At 37.0% G+C, this 26,152-nt stretch overlaps 1 protein-coding gene across 13 annotated transcripts in view; it reads left to right on the forward strand.

Moving 5' to 3' along the window:
- Positions 1-26,152, forward strand: part of LOC113516347 (intermembrane lipid transfer protein VPS13B) — a 124,474-nt gene that overhangs the window by 95,527 nt on the left and 2,795 nt on the right. For 9 of the 13 annotated variants that reach the window (XM_052896600.1, XM_052896612.1, XM_052896609.1 and 6 more), the window contains 4 exons: positions 408-569; positions 1,629-1,724; positions 2,589-2,660; positions 3,108-7,838. In XM_052896600.1, coding sequence (XP_052752560.1) covers positions 408-569; positions 1,629-1,724; positions 2,589-2,660; positions 3,108-3,281 — 504 coding nt within the window. In that variant the 3' untranslated portion in view covers positions 3,282-7,838. Of the gene's footprint in view, positions 1-407; positions 570-1,628; positions 1,725-2,588; positions 2,661-3,107; positions 7,839-16,603; positions 16,625-26,152 lie in introns of those variants that run through there. The other 4 variants (XM_052896604.1, XM_052896608.1, XM_052896605.1 and 1 more) reach the window with 3 other exon arrangements.

Raw genomic sequence — 26,152 nt, forward strand, 5'->3', positions numbered from 1 at the left:
GCACGGGTGGACATTTTTACATTTCAAAAAGTGGCCATTAAGGCTGCACACGCGACGGAAGCTTAAAAATGGAGTAACTTCTCCCATTTTTCCAACATTTCCCTTCACTGCTCTGCTCCTATTGATCGTAGCGTGATGAAAAGTATACTATAACCTGCCCAGGAGTATGAAGAATAATTACACCAAGTTTCGTTAAAATCCGTCGAGTAGTTTTTGGTTCTATAACGAACATACAGACAGACAGACAAAAATTTTACTGATTGCATTTTTGGCATCAGTATCGATCACTAATCACCCCTGATAGTTATTTTGGAAATATATTTCATGTACAGAATTGACATCTCTACAGATTTATTATAAGTATAGATTACCTATGTGTGTGTGTGTGTATGTGTGTGTATGTTTAGCCTCGCACACTACACACGGAGTACGAGTGCGGCGAGCTCTGCATCAGCGGGTGGCGACGCGACTGCGTCCGCTGGACCTTCAGACTAGCGGACCTGTCCGCCGTCGACGGCTTCGAGGTGCTGCTCGACAACGCACCCCTGCAGCTCCTTATCACGCACAAGGTACTTATCATCAGAATGTGATTTGTAAATTATTTTAAATATTTTAAACCCCATACACGATGACTTAGTAAATCGGCCCTCTGCCACAGCTGATGACCGTGCAGAATGGGAAGTCACAGTATACATACAAATGTAAAATTGTCTTGTACATAATAGTTTGAAAATAGTAACTTAAGTTTCTTGGGATTTCTTCTCAATAAGTAACTATATCCCGAACCCAGCAGTACAATCATAAAAATTGACGATTTAGAATAGCTTGTAAATTAGTCTATTTGAAAAATAGACTTATTGTCTATAGGCGACGGTAACCATTTTCCATCAGGTGGGCCGTCAGCTTGTTTGCCATTTTAAGTAGTATAAAAAAAAATTGAAAAAAGAAAATTCGCCAAATTGCATTGTCTGTGGAAAAGTTGAAGATGTGCAGCACCTATTGATGGAATGTGACAGGAACCGAAGGGAAAGGGAAACATTTTTAAAAACATTTAATATTAATAAAATTTGATGTGGGGATTGTTCAGAGCATAATGCATGCTCCTACTACCAAAATTGCTTTGTGCTTAAGTGAATTAGTAAGTAGCATTACTAAGTTATAATTATAATAGTAGATAACTTGTTAAAATTGTATGGGGTTGACATGTTAAAAAACAAAAATCCCAAATTAAACGTAAATAAAAAAAAAAAGTCTATTTAAATAAAGAATAAAAATATTGATTTGAACGTATATAATTTCCAAATTTAAATTAATTGGTATCACCTTTTTTTGACTGTTCTTGACTGCCTTTAACTGTCCACTGCTGAACATAAGCCTCCCCCTTGGAGGGATTTGCCAGTAGTTGACAATATGTCATGTAGGCGGATTGGCAACCGCCGTTAGGCTTTAGAGATGTTTTAAGACGGACGCTGCTGCCCATCCCTCGCCCTCCCTGTGTTGCCTCTTACGACACTCACGGAAAAGAAAATGGTGACATACAAACGTTTTTTGTTCGAATTGACGTAGATCTGGTAGATGCATTGGATTTTTTTTTTGCCTTAAGAATTAACCATTATATTTCTTTACAGTTCTTAGTGGTGGCGGATCCTGAAACGGAGCGCATAGTGGAAATGATAGACTTCAGGTTCTGTACACTGCACCCCTTCCAGGGGCATGTTATAGAGGTGAGCGTTTTATATATTAAAAGAAAAATGTTACTTAATTTCTTGCCTATTTGGGTAATATATTTTTTAAACCACTAAGGTAGCAAACAAGCATACGTCCCACCTGACGGTAAGCAGTTATCGTAGTCTATGATATACCAGAGACATTACGCGCGAGAAATAGATCATGTTGTTTTAATTGAAAAGATTGTAACTTAGCAATTCTTCACTCACTTACCATCAGATGAGCCGTATGGTTGTTTGCCCTTAATGTTGTAAAAAAAAGATCCTCTAACAAAATTTCAGACACAACAGAGATTTAAAAGTGTAACTGTCGATTTTCTTGCGAGTCTTTCTTATCAGATTTCAATTCTGCAGTAGATTCATAGAAAAATATTAAATTAAAAAATAAATGTTAATATTTTGGCAACTATTGACTATCATTTTTTTTTAAATATCCCTTATATTTTTTTTTAAATATCTCTCATGTACACATCTCGTGTATGTAGAATTTTATTATATTTGTAAGATATACACAAATACATACACACACGCATGCACGCAATTACGCACGCACGCATCCTCGCACGCATTCACGCTCGCATCCACGCTCGCAAACACGAACGCACGAATTTACGCACATACGCACACACGCACTCGCGCACGCACACACACACACACACACGCACACACACACACGCACACACACGCACACACACACACGCACACACTCGCACACACACGCGCACACACACACCCACACACGCACATACCAACATACTTTTTACGATCGGTCGCCTACCTGACATCAACTTTCCTTGGGAATTATATATGTATATATATGCAAAATTAAACTATTTATGCTCGTATGAATCTTTGTCACAGTTATGCGTCACACAACGGCGCCCTACAAAGGCGTCGGAGAGTCGAGCCGTCGATGAAGATGATGAGTTCCAGGTACTAATACATAATTTATATATATTTTTCTTAAATTTGTTAAATTTTTGAGTAATCTCTTTTTAAAAATCACTTATAAAATATTGCATCATCTTACCAGAAAACACATTTGCCGCCAACTAGCTATGCCAGTTTATTATCGGTTTAAAAGTTGGATGTGGCAGTGTAGTTACTGGGTACAAAAGGCGTACTTAATAGCATTCTCTAGTTGTCAACCTTTGGGATGAACAGTGAATCACGAACGCTGACATTACTCTATGATGTCCATAGACACGTCTTTGGACATCATAGAGTATTGCATATTGCATGTACGGCGGTATAATATTTTACGCATTGTATAGGAATCGTTTTTTATGGAAGTTCGAAAATCCTCATACGCCATACATTCAAATTTAGAAGTCTGTACCCAGTTGTATGCTGTAGTAAGAAATCGTTTTGTACATATAGATAAGTGCAGCAGCGATGGCCCGTGTAGCCCGGTATACTGGTGCGGAGGGCACGACCGCAGCGGAGGCCCGCGTACTAGCGATGCTGCCCGCGCCCGCTCGCGCACACGCACTGTACGCAACGCTCACTAGCGCCATCCACCACAACGCCGACACGCACTTCCCGCTCTTGTGACGTAGCCGTGACGTCACCGCGCACGTGGACCAGTAAGTGGTAGATAAACCCCGCTTGGTTCCCCGTGCCCCGTGTCTCCATTACGAGTATTGGTATACTGGCAGTAGGGACGTGGGCTACTGAGTAGTGACTCGTCTATACTTGCAGTAAGGGCATGTACATGGAGTAATGAATGATTGATAGACTGGCCATGACGGTCAGTGATGACACATTCCTATACGTTAAATGTGGGATACATGATTGAAACCTACTCCTCGCCAAGGTCACCTGTGTCAAAATGTTCGCTTTATCTAGGCGTCCACGTCATATTATTTAGGATTTATGCATAACTTTTTTGAATTCTTACTGAGACTGGACAAACCATATGATACGAAAGTTTAAAAGTGACTACGACGTGATTTGAAGCCAGAAAGGTTGTTTCAGCAGAAAGGCTAGTTCTTGACTGTGTATCACGCATTTTAGTCTATGGTACTGTAAAATATTCCTATACATCGTAACTAACGTATTGTATATATTATAAATTTATGTATGTACAGTGAAAGAAATTTATGAGTGCAAGAATGAAAATGTTAAATGAATTAAAAATTATTTAGGAAGTTTTAATTGATGACGGTATGGTTTATTGAAAAAATGCAGTTGGTTGTTCTCTAAACTGTAATATTGAAACACTACTCGGAGTTTAATGATACTGTGGCAAATCGTGTCTATGTACATGATCATAACTCATACATTCATTACGTAAGCAAATGATAGTCACGACTAATCATACAAAATAATACTGTGGTTTGTACATACGTGCAGTCCAATATACCGTATCGCCCTTCGAGCCGGATAATATTACATTAATTGTGCGTTTTATTAGATATACAATTTTATTTGCCTACCGAATTGACTGAAGAAAACTTTTTCGTTTTCGACGAATTTGTAATTTGCTTTGATGTCTTTTATTTTTATTTTTTTTGTTTTTTTATTCGAATTTTAATCCATAGTACTCTAAACATATCAGTTAAAAATATTAACGTAGGTAGTACCTGCCTATCAAGAGTGTTAGTTTTATTCAACTGTGTAATTTTTATTTCTAATATTTGTTGTATCTAAATTTTATTCAATGACAGTTCTGTTTTAATGAAAATGTCAAAATTGTGTTTACAAACTTTTATCAGTAAGGCCGTTTTTTAACTTATAAAAAAAGTAATAGAAAACATTGATAGGCAGAAGGAGTAATAAAATATAAAATTATTGTAATTATTTTTTTTTAAATGTTTTTTTTTTTAAATATGTTTCAATGAAAAATTAATATATTGAAGCAGAATGCATGCAAGTATAAACATTGTCCACGTCGTAATTGGTGTTCTTATCATTATATTTGAATAATTTGTAAATATATGTAATTATTACTGTTATATTTAATAAAAATAAATTATTTTAAATATTGCTATTATATTATGATGTATAATTTGATTATTGACATTCGCTTTTTTAAATATTTAATTTTTAAACATTCAAATGGTTATTATTTATTTATTTATTTATTTATAGGATCACCAACATAAGATACAGCGAAACATTTCAATACAATACACTGGCAGATTAGATCTAACTGTTCTTACATTTATAGGCGACCACAGCGTGCCTTGTGTTTGATAAACATTAAAATGCAATTAAATTATTAAATGTCATTAAATGAGTATTTTTTATTTAATTATTATGTGTAATTATTATGTTTTATAAAGAGGGCTATATTTTTTTTTTTTGGTGGATGAAAATGGAATGGTAACCCCGCCTGCGCTAACGGGATACGCTGGCGAGGCACCAGTGAGGGGTGATCGATGAGAATGAAAACAGGCCAGTTAGCCCATCGTGATGAATTCATCAGGAATTAATCATGATAGTTTCCAGGGGGAACCGCGAGGAGGTCGACCTGGTTGGGTATATTGCTAGCAAAGGGATTTTTAGTCTCCATTACTATCAATCCCTTTCCCCCCAAGAGGGCTATATTGGAAATTTAATTACTTGATAGAATCAGAAAAGATGCCATAGGTTGACCTTATAACTTCAGAATAGACGAACGATTCTCGAGAAGCGACCCTGTACATGCAAATACGTTGTAAGTCGACTTCCCATTAGATGGAGCGACGACCTAAAATGCATTGGTGGCTTACAACAGTTCCTTATGGCATTCTAGGGGGGGACAGACTATGTTCGGTAGTGAATAATATGCTGTTGGTGTTCCTTAAATAAATAAATACCAGAGGGAGACTTTGTACACCTCTGTCCATTCGTCGGGGATTTTACCAGTAGTTGCCACACTTTGTAGGTAGATTGGTAACCGCAGTTAATCTTCAAAAGGGACGTTGCTGCTCATACCTCGATCATTGAGTTCCCTTAATCGCCTCTTACGACACCCACGTGAAAGGAATGGTAGCCAATTTTATGCTGTGACTACATGGCATAGAGTCCTTCTCCATAGATCTCCCCTGTATTGCGACATAATGTTAGATCGAAAATAAAATATGGTATAAAAATATGACAAGAAATTATATAACGTCAATTAAATATATTGTCTATCTATGGTGTTTATATTAGTTGGTATAGCCTAAAATCCCGCCATTGATTTCTGCACGCATGGAAATTTTAATGAAACTTTGTAACCTAACTGAACCGCATAGTTTTTTTTTTTTTTGATGGGTGAACATGGTATGGTAACCCCGCCTGTGTTAACTGGATACGCTGGCGGAGCACCAGTGAAGGGTGATAGATGAGAATGAAAACAGGCCAGTTAGCCCATCATGATGAATTCATCAGGAATTAACCATGATAGTTTCCAGTGGAACCGCGAGGAGGTCGATCTGGTTGTGTATATTGCTAGCAATGGGATTCTCAGTCTCCATTACTAACAATCCCTTTCCCCCAATATTTTGATTATATTTTTCATTATTTATAATTAATTATGATTTATAATTTTTCATTATACACGTCTTAATGAGAACGAATTATTTAGGATTAAACTATTATTATGTTGTATTATAAATTTGTCACAGTTTTGATACAAATGTTTCTACAAAAATATATTATTGATAATTATTATAGAAGGGTGATAATATTTGGTGATGTCTAGTGTGTTGTATGTTTAAAAGGGAAATTATAATGTATTATGTATAATTTGGTCAAATTTTACTGGTGCTATTCTATTTCTATGATGTGATTGATAAGTCACAAAGAAAGCTTTAAAACTAAAGCAGTATTATTGAAAATATTTTACCATTGGCTAGCCTTTTGTAACCATAGACAATTCAATACTGGATCTCTATGGTTGTATGGTTTATCTAAGTGTAATATTATTATTTTTGTATGATGTGATGCATATGCACGTGTCATTTGTGCATTGGCGTATAGCTTTAGAACGCTACACTGCTTTGTCTACTAGTTATTCCTACCCCCATAATACGCCATTTTTTCATAATTAAATTATATTATCATTACCTTATCCCAATTATTATTTGGGGTCGGCCTAATATAGTTTTATCCATATTACTAAAGGATTTGGCTTATAGTTTTACGACCGGCCGCCTGCCTGACGTCAACCCTCTTTGTTAATGCATTTGTTGGTGGTTTCCGCTACGTACGGTTTGGAAGGGAGGATTGAGAAAAAAAGGAAGGGAACGTTGGAAATGCGTAAAGGAAATTATTAAATGAGAGGAATAAGGGACTTATGTGGGAAAGGAAAGGGGGGGATACAGCAGTTGCGCAAAAGACTGGGACACTGCATTCCAACAATCACAATGTTCCTTGCTAATATGTGTATATTTTTAACCAAGTTTTATAGTACAAGAGAATAAAGACAAAAGTTATGTTAAATTATTACTATATCGGTAAAAATTAAATAAACTTATTCGCTAATTTAGAAATTTTGCTTCAAGTTATGTTTAATTACGAAATAATCAACAAAAACATAAATCTACCATCCTAGCGCCAGTATTTTTCGTGTTCAATTTTGTTTTTACACCAATCACTTTTAGATTATTTTCCAGACGAGGCGTGTCTCTTTAAATAACCCAAATATCTCAGACATTTCTATATAGCGGTTCATTCAGCACAACTGAATGCACTGCTCGTATCCTGGGGTGGCCACAGCCCATTCCCTCCATGCCCCTTAAACACACATATACATATACACATATACATATATATATATATATATATATATATATATATATATATATATATACATATATATATACACATATATATATATATATACATATATTTATATACATATATTTATGTATGCGCAATATTAAATATAATATGCCATATCTATGTACATGTAGTAAATACTAGTGTTTGTCTGTAATTGTTTATGATCCAATTAATTTTGAATTTGAACAGATGTCTATATCTGATAAGAAAGATTTTAATATTAAATAAATGAATTTTGTGTAAATAAGTTTCATTAAAGGAAAGGATTACGCTTCCTTGTGACTGTGTAAAACGTCTGTGCACTTGTTTGGCGAGGCTGTGTTATAATGTTTTGTAATAAAATTATTTATAAATTTAGTTTGCTTTTCATTATTTATTCTCCCTACCTAATTAGACGTTCGAGATGTATAAAGGTAACGTTTTAGTAAATTTACTCAATAATATGGCAGTCTTATTTGTCCAGTACGACATAAGCCTCTCCTATAGACGAATGATAGCTGATGATGATTTCTCAATAAAAGATATTCTTACGAAAAACAAATTTTATACAAACTCTAAGGAAGTCGCGTGAACTAGAAATCCTTGTGGGCATTGGCTACTTCTTTAAATGTATTAATATAATCAGTCGAGACGTCGACCCACCTACAGTATCCATGTCGTGTCACATGTAGCGGCAGCTATATTATTAACCTCTTAACCTTGCGCGGACAATCGCCTTCTTCCTGTTGATGCCCTATATCCTAACCATCACCTTGGCTCGATTTGGTCTCCGGTTGCCGAGCTATTGTCCAACGACTGCCGGCCGTGACGACGGCGAACCTAAATAAGTATGATCAGCGGCGAGATTTCCTTATTTTTAAACTACTTCCACATGCAGGGATCGTTCACCATTCTATTTTAAGGAGGGGTGGGGGGGAAGAGATTGTTAGTAATGGAGACAGAATCCTATTGCTAGCAATATACCCAACCAGATCGACCTCCTCGCGGTTCTCCCTGGAAACTATCATGATTATTTCCTGATGAATTCATCATGATGGGCTAACTGGCCTGTTTTCATTCTCATCTATCACCCTGCACTGGTGCTCCGCCAGCATATCCCGTTAACGCAGGCGGGGTTACCATACCATTTTCACCCATCAAAAAAAAATCTATTTTAGGTTTTTCTTTTCGTGCGTCTGCAGTTGAACAGCTGTGCATGCATTGCTCTGTTTCTATTTGAAAGGTGTGTGTATGGGCAATGAAATTACAAGGTACAGAGGCCATAGTTTTATGAGCAATAAGGAATACTATAGTTCTCTGGAATGGCAACGCGTGAGGGACACCATAGACATTACATTAGATATATTGGTACCTGTTACTATCGCGTAACAGTAACAGCAATAACAGATATTATGTTTGTCCTTTTCTAACTCACTTCTAGGCCAAAGTATATCAAACGGCGCCTCTGAACTATATTAATTACCTAATTGTGGATCGCATACCAGTTAGCGACTAGTGTGTTACAAAGCCCGAGTGTCTATTTAGTCCTATATATACATACAATAAAACTGTAGAGGTCGATTGTCTGTACATAGAAAAAAAAAAACACTAAAAACCAAAAAAGGCATGTTAGAAGTGAAATAGAATACATCCAGATTTTTTCTAATTTTTTGTTTCACAATTTGTTTGTACAGGTTAATCTCCTAAACTGTGGGACCGATTTAAATGAAATTTTGCATGGTGGTACCTCACATTCCCGGTCAACATTTTAGATACTTTTAATCACAGTAAATTAAAGAGTTCCCATGGAATAGTTAAAAAATTATAGTAACTTATACAGTTTAGTACACAACCTACTTAAGTAAAGTAATTTTGACTTAAGGCAAAGAGTGAGAACGACACGTCATTTGTTGATTTTGGTCCATTATTCCCAGACATAATAAACAGGTAGGTACATACTTTTTTATTAATTGATGGTAATGAAATGGTTACCCTACCTGCGCTAACGGTATACACTGGCTAGATACCAGTAAGGGATGATAGGTGAGAATGAAAACGTAAGTCAGTTAGCCCATCGTGATGAATACACCAGGAATTCAGCACGATGATTTCCAGGGCAGATCACGTATAGGTCGACCTTTTTTTTTATTCAACCTAGAGTGGCAAACAAGCTGACGGCCCACCTGATGGAAAGTGGCAACCGTCGCCTATAGACATGAGCAGTATCATGGACACAACAGAGTATACTGTTTCGCCCATGATACCCCCCATACGTTGCCATTCCTGAGGACTCAAATGTTATTCCTCTGTACCCTGTAAATTCACGCCATAATCCACCCTTCAAACCGAAACACAGCCATGCAAACACAACTGCTTCACGGTAGAAACACGAATGGGACAGAGGTGCCCAAGCAATCGACTTTTGTACAAAGTCTCCCTCTGGTACCTTATGGGGCATATTGCTAATAGAGGGACTGGTAGTCCGCATTACTAACAATCCCTTCCCCCCTATCGATCGATATATACTAAACAGGAATAACAAATACCAGGCGGACAAAGACGCGGGCATCAGCTAGTCGTCAATAAATCGGCAACATTTAATCACCATCAACGAACTTAGTTACATCAATCAATCAACTATCCTCGGACCACGCTTGCCCACTATCGGCGGGAACGAAATATTGGCTGAATAGAAACGAGTACGACACACTGGGTACGGTTGGGACAATTTTAATTTGGTAGCCTATAATTTTGCCAGTAAGGAGTATAAATGGATGATAATGGAACGGTAACCCCACCCGCACTATCGGTATACACCGGCGGGGCACCAATGAAGGATGATAGGTGAGGATGAAGCAGGTCAGTTAGCCCATTGTGACGAATTCAACAAGAATTGTTCACGATGGTTTTCAGGGGGAACCACGTAGAGGTCGACCTAATAAGGTATATTGCTAGCAATGGGGCTGTCAAACTCCATTGCTAACAATCCTTTTCCCCCTAGTAAGGAGTATAGGCCACATATAGGTATTATTTATAGTTTTTATATTATTATTTAACAAATTCTAAATTAACACGCATCTCTATTGTTTTAATGTAATAGGTACCGGTTCAACTTACGGTGAAATTAGATCGAAAAAGCTCGACTAGTTTCGGGATCATTTCGTGATACTTAGTGATGAGTGACTGTGACGCGAGAGAACTTAAAATCTGGTGTATGTTTCATTTTGATACGTTGTCTAGAATTGGTCTATTTCATAGGATTAGTGGGAGTGGCCCATTCTATACTGGGATCACACGGCCAATGATAATCTAAGGTAATTAATATGCCTAAAATATAATAATTTGTTAAATAAATAAATAAATAAAAATAAATAAATAATAGGAATACTTATTAAACACTATTTTTATCCGACGACTGCGCCCACGTGAATTAGTATGTAAAATTTCCTACGTAAAAAGTTATGTCTTATCCGTGTATCAAATTTCATTAAAAAATATTTAGTAGATTTTGAGTGAGAGAGTAAGAAATATTATTTTTAACTTTTTTTTTATACCACCGAGGTGACAAAAAAGCATACGGGCCGCCTGATGCGGCGGTTACGTCTGCAATACATCCATCCAATCATCCAACTTTCCAAATTTTCGCATTTTACATATTAATAGGATATTGCATTGTATAATTTTGCGGAATCGAAGATTAGCGTGAACAACATCGTGACACGAGAATCATCGTCAACATCATTATTTCATCCATTAACCGTCCACGTGATGATGATGACAAGGGAATGCGAGGTCTAAATACAAGGAACGTCACGCTTAGATCGACTAATGAGTTAACGCCTTCACCAATTTGAAAGGGCCATACACAGAAGAATTACGGACAGATTCGAGTCCGTAATTCTTCTGTGTACAGGACAGATTCGAGTCACCTACCCATGTATACAGAGAGCAAAGGGGTTGCTAGTAAAGGCACCTTACTGCCCCATTGCTAGCAATATACCTTATTTGGTCGACCTCTGTGCCTCCCTGGAAATCTGGACTAATTCTTGTGAAATTCATCATGATAGCCCAACTGACTTGCTTTCATCTTCACCTATCATCCCTTTTCACTGGAAGAAGTTCTCTATCAGTCAAGCATTAGGCAAACTGAGGATAAGTAAATGATGCATTATTTAATTGAGGAAATATAAAAATTAATACTTAATATATTCATATATTATTAACATATAATTAAACTAATATAAACATTCATATAATATATTAAATAAATAAATAAAAATTAAATATTACTGAAACAAACAATTAAGTATTAGAAGAGCATAAACTGTATCATAATCTTCAAGAAAAGAGCATATTCCTTTTTAAAAGGCCGGCAGCACACCTGCAACGCCGTTAGTGTTGTGGGTGATCATGGGTGAGTCACTTAGATCAGGTGAGCCGTACGCTCGTTTGCCCTCTGTGTTGTAAAAAATAAAATAAAAAAAAAAGCAATTGAAACAATCAATGACTCAAACAGAGTAATCAGCAAGATTGAAGAGTAAGTGAGAAAAAAAAAATGGAATGAAGCTTTCTACAAAATTTTATTCTGATGTACAGTGGCGCTCAAATGTCCGCTGCCAGACGGCCGCACGCTTTCCGTTTGGCCCGCCGGGGCCGTCGGTCCTATAATACGAGTATGTCCGAACCGCTTGTAACCAGTTAGAGCCGCCTCGAGTTATTCTCGGCTCTATTGGCGACAGGCCGCAGGTGTTGCAATTCAGAACGCCTGTATCACTGAAAGATTTACCTTCACATTTCAATTGTTTATCAACTGTCTTCTAATATGTATTATTCACGATTTTACATTTTTAATTATTAATTCATTATTTTGTGTACTATATGAGTATAGGGCGTAAACGTCGGTAATAAGGAAGTAGGTATGTAGGTATAATTTACCTGCAAAGGTTTTGTCATCACGTTAAGTCCCGATTGTGTATTGAAAATGTATGTATAGGTGTTTGTACTTTTTTTTTTTTTATACAACTTAGAATGGCAAACAAGCTGACGGCCCACCTGATGGAAAGTGGTAACCGTCGCCTATAGACATGAGCAGTAGCATGGACATAACAGAGTATATTGTTTCGCCCATGGTACCCCTATGCTTTGCCATTCCTAAGGACTCAGGTGTTATTCCTCCGTACCCAGTAAATTCACGCCATATCCCACCCTTCAAATCGAAACACAGCCGTGCAAACACAACTGCTTCACGGTAGAAACACGAATAGGACAGAGGTACCCAAGCAATCGACTTTTGTACAAAGTCTCCCTCTGGTCTTGTCTTGTCTATCGACTCGAGATGCTGTTGATATACTTAAAGAAATTACGAAAAAAAAATTATTATACCAATCTGAGTAGTACTAATGCTAAATTATAACACATATATATTATAGTATTATATGTTTTCTACAGCTTGTATAAAGGATTGTGTTCGGAGGAATTATTTGAAATGACGCCTACAGCTTTGACGCATTACCTTTTACCATCCCCATCAACAGGGAATTCTTCCTCACACGCTTGAATCTTGGGAAGATTGTCGCGTACAGTGCAATTTCAAAGGTTTTTTTACCGTGAACATTCAAGCTGTGAAATGATCTCCCTGCTGAGGTTTTCCCTAAAGGCTAAAATATGGAACTCTTTAAAACGGTTATGGTTTTTTCAGTGTGGACAACGCGCACGTGCCACCCCTGGTGTTGTGGGGAAAAGGGATTGTTAGTGATGGGTTCTAATAACCCTATTGCTAGCAATATACCCTATCAGATCGACTTCTACGTGGTTCCCCTTGGTTATGGATATGGCTCTAGTTCGGGCTATGTTATTAATATTGATCGAGCCCAATTTATCTATGATTAAGATAAATGACACGAAACTTTTGAAACAACTGCTGTTGCGTTCGAACTTTAACCGTAAGAATATGTCTTTTTTGGAAGTGACTTTGTTCAGTTTAAAGATGTGAATGGACAGACGATCAATTTAAAACTTATTTTATTTATGTATACCTAAGCTAATCCAGGCAGTGATAGTTAATATTGGGGCTCTAACAACCCCATAGCTAGCAATATACCCCATCAGGTCGACCTCCACATGATCCCCCTGGAAATCTTCGTGAATAATTCTTATTGAATTTATCACGATATGCTAACTGACTTGCTTCATCCTCACCTATCATCCCTCACTGGTGCCCCGCCAGCTTACTCCGATCGGTCGCGCACGCAGCTCGTTTGTTGTACCAAAGCGCGCGCAGGACGCGCAGGCGCTCGGCGTCCACGGGTTGCGCGCGCAGGCCGCGCATGCGTATATGGAGGAATGTTGTTGTTGGCGCGTACATACATGTCGTCTTGATACTTATACCTTTTTTATGTTTTCTATTGTTCTCCTTCTGTACTTGTATTTATCCTTTTCTTTTAAGAATTAGTGTATTAATAAACATTTACATTCTACAAATCCCATCGCTTTAAAAAGGCAGCTTAGTTAATCCATCGTGACTAATTCAACGATAAATTAGTCACGATAGTTTCCAGGTGGAACCGCGTGGAGGACGACCTGGTAGGATACATTGATATCAATGGGGACCAACTTTGCCGTTACTAAGGGACTACCTTTCCCATTACTAATAATCCCTTCCCCCCTATATACAATGTCATTAACGTGCATAAGTTCAATAGAAAACGTTATGAGTAATTTATTCAAACATATTCACCTTAATTGGTGTCGATGTTGATGAATGAAATAGGTACCCACTACTAGTGGAAACATTACGATGCCGGCGTCCATGACACGGCACCAATTATGCATTTTATAACTTATAGAACTCACCAGAAGTCAATAATCTTTATAGTGCGTAGAAAAAGAAATTAAAAAGCAGATATGTATGTACCTTTTTAGATTAATTACCAAAGGGAGACTTTGTACAAAAGTCGATTGCTCGAGAGATTGTCGAGTCCTCAGGAATGGCAACGCATGGGCGGTATCATGGGCGAAACAGTATACTCTAATATGTCCATGGTATTGCTCATGTCTATAGGCGACGGTTACTACTTACCATCAGGTGGGCCGTCAGCTTGTTTGCCATTCTAAGTTGCATAAAAGATAGATTTTTACTTACATTAATTATTAATTAGTCTGTTAATAAGCCATTCTGATAAACTTGAATTCACAATATGGTTAATGCCAATATTAATAAAATACATATCATAATGTATATAACGTGTTATTTTGGGGGGAAAGGGATTATTAGTAATGAGGTTTAACACACCCATTGTTAGCAATACACCCTATCAGGTCGATCTACACGCGGTTCCCCCTGACAACCATAGTGGTTAATTCTTGTTCAATTGATCACTACGGGCCTACTGGTCTGCCTTCATCCTCACCTGTCACCCCTCACTGGTCCCCCCGCCAGCGGCAGGCGGCAGGCGGGGTTACCATTCCATCTGAACCTTTACTCTACTTATTTATTTTTTCCTTGTGTAGTTTTTGCCGTGTGATAAAAAACTAAATTCCATTTGAATCCGTAAGCAGTTTAAGCGTGACTGAATAGCAATAATAATAGTAGTAAATTGTCAAACACTCGTAGTAAAATACATTTTTAAATTAATAATGTCTGTACGATCAGTTAAATATTTCATATAGTTATGAAATTCGAACTTAGTGCGTGCGGCGCACGCGCATCAATATGACGTCGCGTGACGCGGACGCGTGTGACGTCAGTCGGTCCCGTGAATCCGCTCCACGCCTACCGCTTACACTGCGGCCGCAAGGGTAGCGTTCTTTATGTGTCTATAGAGACGGAGCCGGTGGTGTGGTGGTTGAACAGACCGGCACATCTTCTTATGTCCGCGGGTTCAAATCCCGCGCAATACAAACCACTATGTTCATTAGTGTAGTAGTTTGTATTGGTCTGGGTGGATCCCATTTTTTTTAATTCACTTTTACGTATGTATAACTGCATAAAAGTATAATAATAGTGTATTAAACACCTTTTTTTTATTTGGTTCGTGTCTTTAAAAGATATAATATTATAAATTAAAACAAAGAATGATAATATAATAATATTAATATTTATTTAAATCCAAACAAACATGTAACAATTACACATTTTGTTCCCAAGATTTCACACTAGGATTTCCCGTGTCGCGAAGTCACGGGCCCTCTGCTTATTTACAAACTTTAACTACACAATCCATGTATATGAATGTATCAGATCACAGGCAGGTTATATCGTAATAAATTATGCTTTTTGAAAAAGGAAACGGACTAGTCGTAGCAGAAACTTTATTATTATTTAAAACTTGAAGTTTGAAGGTATACGTACGTAATAAATAAATAAGTACGTAAATAAAAAATCTTTTTATATACGAACGTATGTGTTCAGATATAAAAAGATTTTTTCGATATAAGCGGGTGGTAATCAAGTAAAAATCATCTTGGTGATAGGAAGACCTAGGACCTGTTTAGATAAATAGGAATAACACCTGAGTCCTCAGGAATGGCAACGCATGGACGGTATCATGGGCAAAACAGTATGTGTGTGTGTACTGTTATGTCCATGGTACTGCTCATGTCTATAGGCGACGATTACCACTTTCAATCAGGTGGGCCGTCAGCTTGTTTGCCATTCTAAGTCGTATAAAAAAAGGCATGAGAATATTAAAAAAATAAAAAAATGGTACGATACAGATGCTTAATGTCAGAAATTAATTATATTACTTAATCTATTTATTTTACACTTTATTGCACCAAGTAAAAAATAATAAATACAGTGAATATTTGTGATACAAAAGCAATCTCATTCAATTTGTGTAGAGGACATTGAGAAAAGGACAAAGGGTAGGTGGATTTTTTTTTGATGGGTGAAAATGGTATAGTAACCCCGCCTGCGCTAACGGGATACGCTGGCGGAGCACCAGTGAAGGGTGATAGATGAGAATGAAAACAGGCCAGTTAGCTCATCATGATGAACTCATCAGGAATTTACCATGATAGTTTCCAGGGAGAACCGCGAGGTAGTCGACCTGGTTGGGTATATTGCTAGCGATGGGATTCTCAGTCTCCATTATTAACAATCCCTTTCCCCCCAGGTTATATTTCAGCCGTTGTTTTTGCAGGTGAATTGGCAACCGCAGTTAGGCTTCAGAAATGTTTTAAAAAGGACGCTGCTGCCCATCCCTCGCCCTCCCTTAGTCAACTCTTACGACATCCACGGGAAAGGAAGCGGTGGCCTATTCTACGCAGAGATCACACCGCATCAAGATTTAATGCTATTATTATTACGCTAGGTTTTCTGTGGATGGATGAAGCAGTTCAGTTGGCCCATCGTGATGAATACATCAAAAACTAACCACGATAATTTCCAGGGAGGACCGCGTGGAGGTCAACCTGTTAGAGTATTTTGCGCTACATACAAGGTATGATTTATTATGTAAGAAGAATGAAATTTTAGATTTTCAGGAAAAATAAACATATATATATATATATTTCATTGTTTGTTAAGAATTCAGTGCCAGACAATAATAAACTTGGATCAAAATAAGCAATATTTGCCGAACAATGACGAGTCACAGATCGGCGGATAGATGGCGCCACTGTAGAGTAAACACATTTTAATTGCGAGAAATAAATAATATCATAATTATAAATATTTTGTTAAAAAGTTACTTTAAATAAATGCGTGATTAAGTATCAATAGCTGTGTACGAATCTCAGCTCGCTTCTAAATAATATGTCTTCGAAATGCGCATAATTGTGTAAAGCAGATAATGACAGTGGTACAGCAACACACCACTTGAGTTAAAATAATAAATAATTTAACAAATCCTATTGTAATCAAGCAAACTGTACCTACAATTACATAAACTGTGTATATGTATTCATGAAATAAATTAATAATATTTAATAATTTTTGCAATGAGGGTACTTCATAAAATAAAAGTGCGGGTATAAATGTGACAGTTCAAACGTCACATTAACTGTTTATAGATACAGATTGGTAATTTCGGATGTTCTGATAAGTGCAAGTTGGTACAGTGGAAACTGTCTCGGCTAGTACAATGATGGTAGAATCCTCGACATGGTCCGTCGTGAATGCTACCATCATTGTTTATTTTTATATAAAATATTATTTTCCTTTTTGTAGCATATTTAATTATTACTATATCAAAAACAAATATTTTAAAATTCAATTTCTAATTAACTTACTAATACTGTATTTGCGACAGTTCTTAACGATGGACGCAAAAACACTGCACGGATTTTGATGTAACTTCACAATGGATGGGCAGCAGTGTCCCTCTTAAAACATCACCAAAGGCAATCGTGAAGTGTGGCAACCCCTGGCAAATCCCCGCACAGGGGGAGGCCTGTGTTTGGCAGTGGACAGTTAACACAATTTCTCAACTGTTTTTCATTACACTATGTTTAAAGAACCTGTTGATATGTCCGGGTTCTGGGCTCTAAAATCCATGGTTTTCAGAGGTCTTGTCCAGATTGCCAAATTTTAAAGATGGCAATCATAACTATATGGGATGGAGAAGGTCACACGGACGCAGTTGCGAGTAAAAACTAGTATATTATAAAGTTAAATATAGGTGCATTTATTTGCTTGCGCGTATGATATTTTGTAGGACCGTTCTAAACAGCAAAGCTTGTTGGTCTGTATTGCTTGTTTCTTGTTAAAATGGAATTAGGCGAATAATCTTGAATTTGGAAAACAATACTGATACATAGATCGGCAGACAGATGGCGGTACTGTAAAGTAAAAACATTTTAATTGCGAGTAATGTCTAAATTGATTACCTATATTCTTAAAAATATTCTTGAAATAAATTTAAAAGAAAATAATTTTAAAGACGTATAAGGCAGGATAAGTGCCAATAACGGGTATTGTGTTAATGTTTAACATTTTTTGCAATGAGGGTACTTCATAAAATAAAAGTGCGGGTATAAATGTGACAGTTCAAACGTCACATTAACTGTTCATAGATACAGATTGGTAATTTCGCATGTTCTGACAAGTGCAAGTTGATACAGTGGACACTGTCTCGGCTCACGCTTCGAGGGCGAAATTTTCGACATGATCATTCGTAAATTACACCCTCGTGGCGTTTTTATTTATTTTTTTATTAAACATTTTTTCTTTTTACAAAATATTTAATTATTACTATATCAAAAACTACTTAGTCAACTCTTATAGAATTCATCACGATGGACTAACTAGCTTGCTTTTATACTCACCTATCATGCCTCACTGGAGCTCAGGTATACCGTGAGCGTAGAAGACAGGTTTACCATACCAATGCCATCCATAAAAAAATAAATTTGGAGAACAATGATGATTCATAGGGGGGAAAGGGATTGTTAGTAATGGAGTTTGACAGCCCCATTGCTAGCAATATGCCTTATTAGGTCGACCTCCACTTGGTTCCCCCTGGAAACCATCGTGAACAATTCTTGTTAAATTCGTCACGATGGGCTACCTGACCTACTTCATCCTCAACTATCATCCTTCACTGGTGCCCCGCCGGTGTATACCGATAGCGCGGGTGGGGTTACCATTCCATTATCATCCATTAAAAAAAATATCGATTCATAGATCAGAAGATAGATGGCGCCACTGTAAAGTAAATTCATTTTAATTGCGAATAATAATCTTGCCCATATTCTTAAAAGAACTCTTTAAATAAATTTAAAAGAGAATAGATTTAAGGACGTGTACGAAACTAACGAATGAGGAAGTCCTGAAAAGAGTGAACGAGAAAAGAACATTAATTAAAATAATAGAGAATAGAAGAGGCAAAGTGCTGGGCCACCTTATACGACATGACGATTTTTTAAAGAGCATAGTAGAAGGAAAAATAGAGGGCAAAAGAGGAAGAGGAAGACCGAGGAATAACTACATAGGACAGATAAAAGAAACACTAGGCGTCATGTCCTATAGGGTGATCAAGGATATGGCCTGGGATAGAGCTGGCTGGAAGATGATGCATGAATTAGTTGCACCAACAAGAGAAAACTGTTAAATGAAAAAAAATAAAAAATAAACGGAAAGATAAGTGCCAATAACAGGTATTGTATTAATATTTAATAATTTTTGCAATGAGGGTACTTCATAAAATAAAAGTGCGGGTATAAATGTGACAGTTCAAACGTCACATTAACTGTTTATAGATACAGATTGTTAATTTCGCATGTTCTGATAAGTGCAAGCTGGAACAGTGGAAACTGTCTCGGCTAGTACAATGATGGTAGAATTCTCGACATGGTCCGTCGTGAATGCTACCATCATTGTTTTTTTTTATATAAAATATTATTTTCCTTTTTGTAGCATATTTAATTATTACTATATCAAAAACAAATATTTTAAAATTCAATTTCTAATTAACTTACTAATACTGTATTTGCGACAGTTCTTAACGATGGACGCAAAAACACTGCACGGATTTTGATGTAACTTCACAATGGATGGGCAGCAGTGTGCAGACAGCAACCGTGAAGCAGTTGTGTTTGCACGGCTGTGTTTCAGTTTAAAGGGTTGGATATGGCAATGAAATTACACAGAAGCGGCATATCATGTTAGTCCTCCTGAATGGCAACGTATGAGGAGTACGATGGGTGATACAGTATGTATCTACTACTATATATATATATATATATATATATATATATATATATATATATATATATATATATATATATATAATATTGGGAACGTCTAACGATTTCTATGAAATTTAGTATGCATGGGATTTTGGTTGCGATTAACCGATTTAGCCAGGTTCCATTTAAAAAAAAACGCTCAGGTGGGGTGGGTAGCTCAGGTGGGAAATCGGACTGTCCCGAAAACATAAGACCCCAGTTCGATTGTCGATGATTTGTTTTTATTTTTCTATTCAAGTTCCTTTTTATGTAAAAAATACTAGTATTGGTAGACCTTTATCAAATTACATCTAATTTGTATCTAAGTATATTAAAAAAATTCGGAACAAATTTATACCATTCGCGATGTTTCGGTTCAAAGATAAAAGTCAAAATAATAACTCTTTATCGATTCGCCAGCGACGATGACGACAAGTCTTCTGACTCTCCCGGGAGGAGAGAGGGGAAGACATGAAAACATGGGTGAAAATGGCATGGTTATCGTCATCATCCCTCTCTGGTGCCCCGCCGACGTATACAAAAAGCGCGGGCGAGATTACCATTCCAATATCATAAAAAAAAATATACAACATTTGAAAAACAATGATAGTTCATAGATCTGGAGATAGATGGCGCCACTATAAAGTAAACACTTTTCAATTGCGAGTAATATTTAAATTTCCTACCTACTTTCTTAAAAATATTCTTTTAATAAATTTAAAAGAAAATTATTTTTAAGACGTGCACGAAAGGATAAGTGCCAATAACATGTATTGTATTAATATTTAATGATTTTTGCAATGAGGGTACTTCATAAAATAAAAGTGCGGGTATAAATGTGACAGTTCAAACGTCACATTAACTGTTTATAGATTGTTAATTTTGCATGTTCTGATAAGTGCAAGTTGGTACAGTGGCGATAGCCTCACTGTCGGCGGAGTTGATTACATTCAGGACATGGACGGTCACGAATGTAATCGGCATCGCCTTTTTTTTTATGGAATATTTTTCCTTTTTATAGCATACAAGTATTTAAATAATACTACATCAAAAACAAATGTTTGAAAATTAAACCTCTCATTAACTTACTAATATTGTATTTGCGACAGTTCGTGACGATGGATAGATGAAGGTTTGTTACTCTTTCACGCAGAAACACTGCACGGATTTTGATGTAACTTCACAATGTTATAGGCTATATATTTTTTTCTTACAACACAGGGGGCAAACGAGCATGCGGCTCGCCTGATGGTAAGTGACTACCGCCGCCCATGATCACTCACAACACCAACGGCATTGCAGGTGTGCTGCCGGCCTTTTAAAAAGGAATACGCTCCTTTCTTGAAGGTTATGTTGTCGTATCGGTTCGGAAATACTCGTACTACTGCTGGAAGTTGATTCCAAAGAGTGGTTGTGCGTAAAAGAAAGTGCCTTGAAAAACGCACGGTGGTGGACCGCCACTCGTCCAGATGGTTTGGATGAAATTTAAGTTTATGGCGGGTTGTACGATGGTGAAAATCAGCAGCAGGTATCAATCCGAAATATATCAGGAAATACATAGAAATAGTCATAGCATTTAGACATTATGTAAATTGGTGAATATATAACTATATTTGTGTGGTAAGTCGACAGAAAAACTTGCCATTTGAGAGCTATTGGGCGTGTGCAGCATATGAACAAACCGTTAGAGTTAGACGAAAATAATGTATGGCGGAATTGTTTTTCTTATAAAGTTTAGAAAAAAATCCGCGACTGTATTTATATATCTTTCATGTATAAATACATATAAAAAATATATATTAAAATGGTGACATAGCAAACGATTTCAATTGAATCCTGTATTTTATAAATTAATCTTTATCCAAATAGCTACTCATGTCACTTTAGAGGGGAAAAGGGATTTTAAGTAATGGGGACTAATGGCCCCATTACTAGCAAGCCCTGTCAGGTCGACCTCCACGCGGTTTCCCTGAAAACCATCGTGTTTAATACTGTATTCGTTATGATGGGCTAACTGAGCTGCTTTTATTCTCACCTATCATTCCTCACTGGTGCCCCGCCAGTATATACCAATAGCGCAGTCTATCCGCAACTTTATTTGAAGGGATATTTTATTTAACCGGGTTTAAAAATGGTGTATGTCCTCCTTTATGCTAAATGGTCTTGTTATTATCTCTGTAACTAAATTTTTTTTTTATTTATGACAATGGAAGGACAGTCCCGCCTGTACTATCTATATCTGACCAACAGTATACGCCGACGGGGCACCAGTGAGAGATGATAGATGAGGATGAAATGGCACGGCAGTTAACCCATTGTGATGAACACGTACCATGGTTTCTAGGTGGAGGTTAACCTGATACCCAGGATACCCTGCTTTTTTTTTTATACAACTTAGAATGCCAAACAAGCTGACGGCCCACCTGATGGAAAGTGGTAACCGTCGCCTATAGACATGAGTAGTACCATGGATATAACAGAGTATACTGTTTTGCCCATGATACCCCCCATGCGTTGCCATTCCTGAGGACTCAGGTGTTATCCCTCTGTACCCAGTAAATTCACGCCATATCCCACCCTTCAAACCAAAATACAGCCATGCAAACACAACTGTTTCACGGTTGAAACACGAATGGGACAGAGGTACCCAAGCAATCGATTTTTGTACAAAGTCTCCCTCTGGTATATTGGCCAATTTACATTATATCTAAATGCTAAGACCATTCCTATGCGCTATTCTGATATATAAGCTATAACATTGTGAAGTTACATCAAATTCCGTGCAGTGTTTTTGCGTGAAATTAGTAACCTTCATACATGCATCTCTCCATCCGTCCATCGTCACGAACTGTCGCAAATAAAGTATTAATAAGTTAATTAGAAATCTAATTATCAAATACTTGTTTTTGTTATAGTATTAATCAAATATTCTTGTAAAGGAAAAAAAAAAAACGCCACGAAAGTGAAATTTCCGACTGATCATATCGAAAATTCCATCTTCGGAGCGTAAGCCGAGACAGTGTCCACTGTACCAACTTGCACTTATCAGAACATGCGAAATTACCAATCTGTATCTATAAACAGTTAATGTGATGTTTGAACTGTTACATTTATACCCGCACTTTTATTTTATGAACTACCCTCATTGCAAAAATTATTAAATATTAATACTATACCCGTTATTGGCACTTATTCTGCCTTATACGTCTTTAAATGTATTTTCTATTAAATTTATTTAAAGTGTCTTTTTAATAAAATAAGTACGAAATTTAATTATTACTCGCAATTAAAAAGTGTATACTTTGCAGTAGCGCCATCTATCGATGATCTATGAACCATCATTGTTTTTCAAATGTTGTATATATTTTTGATAGATGATAATGGAATGGCAACCCCGTTTACAGTATCGGTATACCTGAGCACCAGTGAGGCATGATAGGTGAGTATGGAAGCAAGCTAGTTGCATGTCAACAAGAAACGAGCAATATAGACCAACAAGCTTTGCTGTTAGCAAGACTTGTCGGCCCTACAAGACGTCATACATGCAAGCAAATACATGCACTTATGTTTATAACATACTAGTTTAACCCGCGAGTTCGTCTGCCTGACTATTTCAATCCCATATAGTAAGTGTACACAAAATTTCATAGATAACAATTATCATATGTCATTGTTAATTCTCGGCGAATTTGTCACGGTGGGCAAAATGTGTCTATCTTTCTCAATCATCGCTCACTGGTACTCCGCCAGTGTATACCGGTAGCGCAGGCGGGGTTGCCGTTCAAAGTACAGTTATTTTCTCATTTTTCCAATTTTCGAAGCAACTTTAATAAGATTGTACCTAACACAAGTTATCAAAAAGTATTCCGTAGTTAAAAGCAAACCATATTCTGAAGTACACGGAAATGGTAAACTTACTTGCCGTATTGGTTTCCGCTGGCTGAGTGAGCGGTGGCAGGCGACGATGTGGTCGGGTCAGGTGACCCATCATAAAGAGTTCACCAGGAATTAACAACTGCGATGGTTTTTAGGGGGATGGTACGGAGATCTTGCGGGGTATATTGCAAATAATGGGGCCGTTAGTCCCCACAAGCTAATCAATATCTACACTAATATTAAAAAAAGAAAATATTTGATTGTTTGTTGGATTACCAACAAACAATCAAATATTTTCTTTTTTTTTTTTGATAAAGTCAAAAACCACTCATCGAATTTTTTTTTATACAACTTAGAAAGGCAAACTCTTATGCTGCACACGCCGAATAGCTCTCAAATGGTAGGTTTTTCTGTCGACTTACCACACAAATATAGTTATACATTCACCAATTTACAAAATGTCTAAATGCTATGACTATTTCTATGTGTTTACTGATATATTTCGGATTGATACCTGCTGCTGATTTTCACCATCGTACAACCCGCCATAAACTTAAATTTCATCCAAACCATCTGGACGAGTGGCGGTCCTCCACCGTGCGTTTTTCAAGGCACTTTCTTTTACGCACAACCACTCTTTGGAATCAACTTCCAGCAGTAGTATTTCCGAACCGATACGACAACATAACCTTCAAGAAAGGAGCGTATTCCTTTTTAAAAGGCCGGCAGCACACCTGCAATGCCGCTGGTGTTGTGGGTGATCATGGGCGACGGTAGTCACTTACTATCAGGCGAGCCGCATGCTCGTTTGCCCCCTATGTTGTAAGAAAAAAATATATAGCCTATAACATTGTGAAGTTACATCAAAATCCGTGCAGTGTTTCTGCGTGAAAGAGTAACAAACCTTCATCTATCCATCGTCACGAACTGTCGCAAATACAATATTAGTAAGTTAATGAGAGGTTTAATTTTCAAACATTTGTTTTTGATGTAGTATTATTTAAATACTTGTATGCTATAAAAAGGAAAAATATTCCATAAAAAAAAGGCGATGCCGATTACATTCGTGACCGTCCATGTCCTGAATGTAATCAACTCCGCCGACAGTGAGGCAATCGCCACTGTACCAACTTGCACTTATCAGAACATGCAAAATTAACAATCTATAAACAGTTAATGTGACGTTTGAACTGTCACATTTATACCCGCACTTTTATTTTATGAAGTACCCTCATTGCAAAAAATTTTAAACATTAACACAATACCTGTTATTGGCACTTATCCCTCCGTACACTTCTTTAAATGTATTTTCTTTTAAATTTATTAAAACATTTAAGTCTTTTTAAGAAAATAGGTAGGAAATTTAATTATTACTCGCAATTGAAAAGTGTTTACTTTATAGTGGCGCCATCTATCTCCAGATCTATGAACTATCATTGTTTTTCAAATGTTGTATATATTTTTTTTGATGATATTGGAATGGTAATCTCCCCCGCGCTTTCTGTATACGTCGGCGGGGCACCAGTGAGATAGAATATATTGCTAGCAATGGGGCTATTTGATCCCCATTACTAACTATCCCCTTTCCCCAATATTGTTTATTGTAATCCCAAATTATTCTCCTAGTTGTATATTAATAATAAACAAGCAATATTGACCAACAAGCTTTGCTGTTAGCAAGACTTCTCGGCCCTACAAGACGTCATACACGCAAGCAAATACACGCACCTGTGCTTATATTTTGAATATACTGGTTTTTACCCGCAATTTCAGTGAGCGCCACCGCTCATTCAGCCAGGCGACGATGTAGTCGGATCAGGTGACCCGTCATGAAGAGTTCACCGAGAATAAACAACTGCAATGGTTACTAGAGGGGAATGATATGTAAATCAATCTGGCGAGGTATATTGCCAGTAATGGGGCCGCTAGTACCCACAGACTAATTTATGTATATAATAATGAAAATTCTGATCAGTTGTTTGTAATGCAGAAACTCAAAAACTATTGGGTCTTTTCTAAAAACCCTTTCACCTATAGAAAGTATATCTCACTGGGATATTTACGTACTTTTACTTGTTACCATAGGGAGACTTTGCACAAAAGTCGATTGCTTGATTACCTCTGTCCCATTCGTGTTTCAACCGTGA

This window comes from Galleria mellonella, unplaced genomic scaffold (genome assembly GCF_026898425.1).
Source record: "Galleria mellonella isolate WM207_F2 unplaced genomic scaffold, CSIRO_AGI_GalMel_v1 utg33, whole genome shotgun sequence".
Classification (NCBI taxonomy): domain Eukaryota; kingdom Metazoa; phylum Arthropoda; class Insecta; order Lepidoptera; family Pyralidae; genus Galleria; species Galleria mellonella.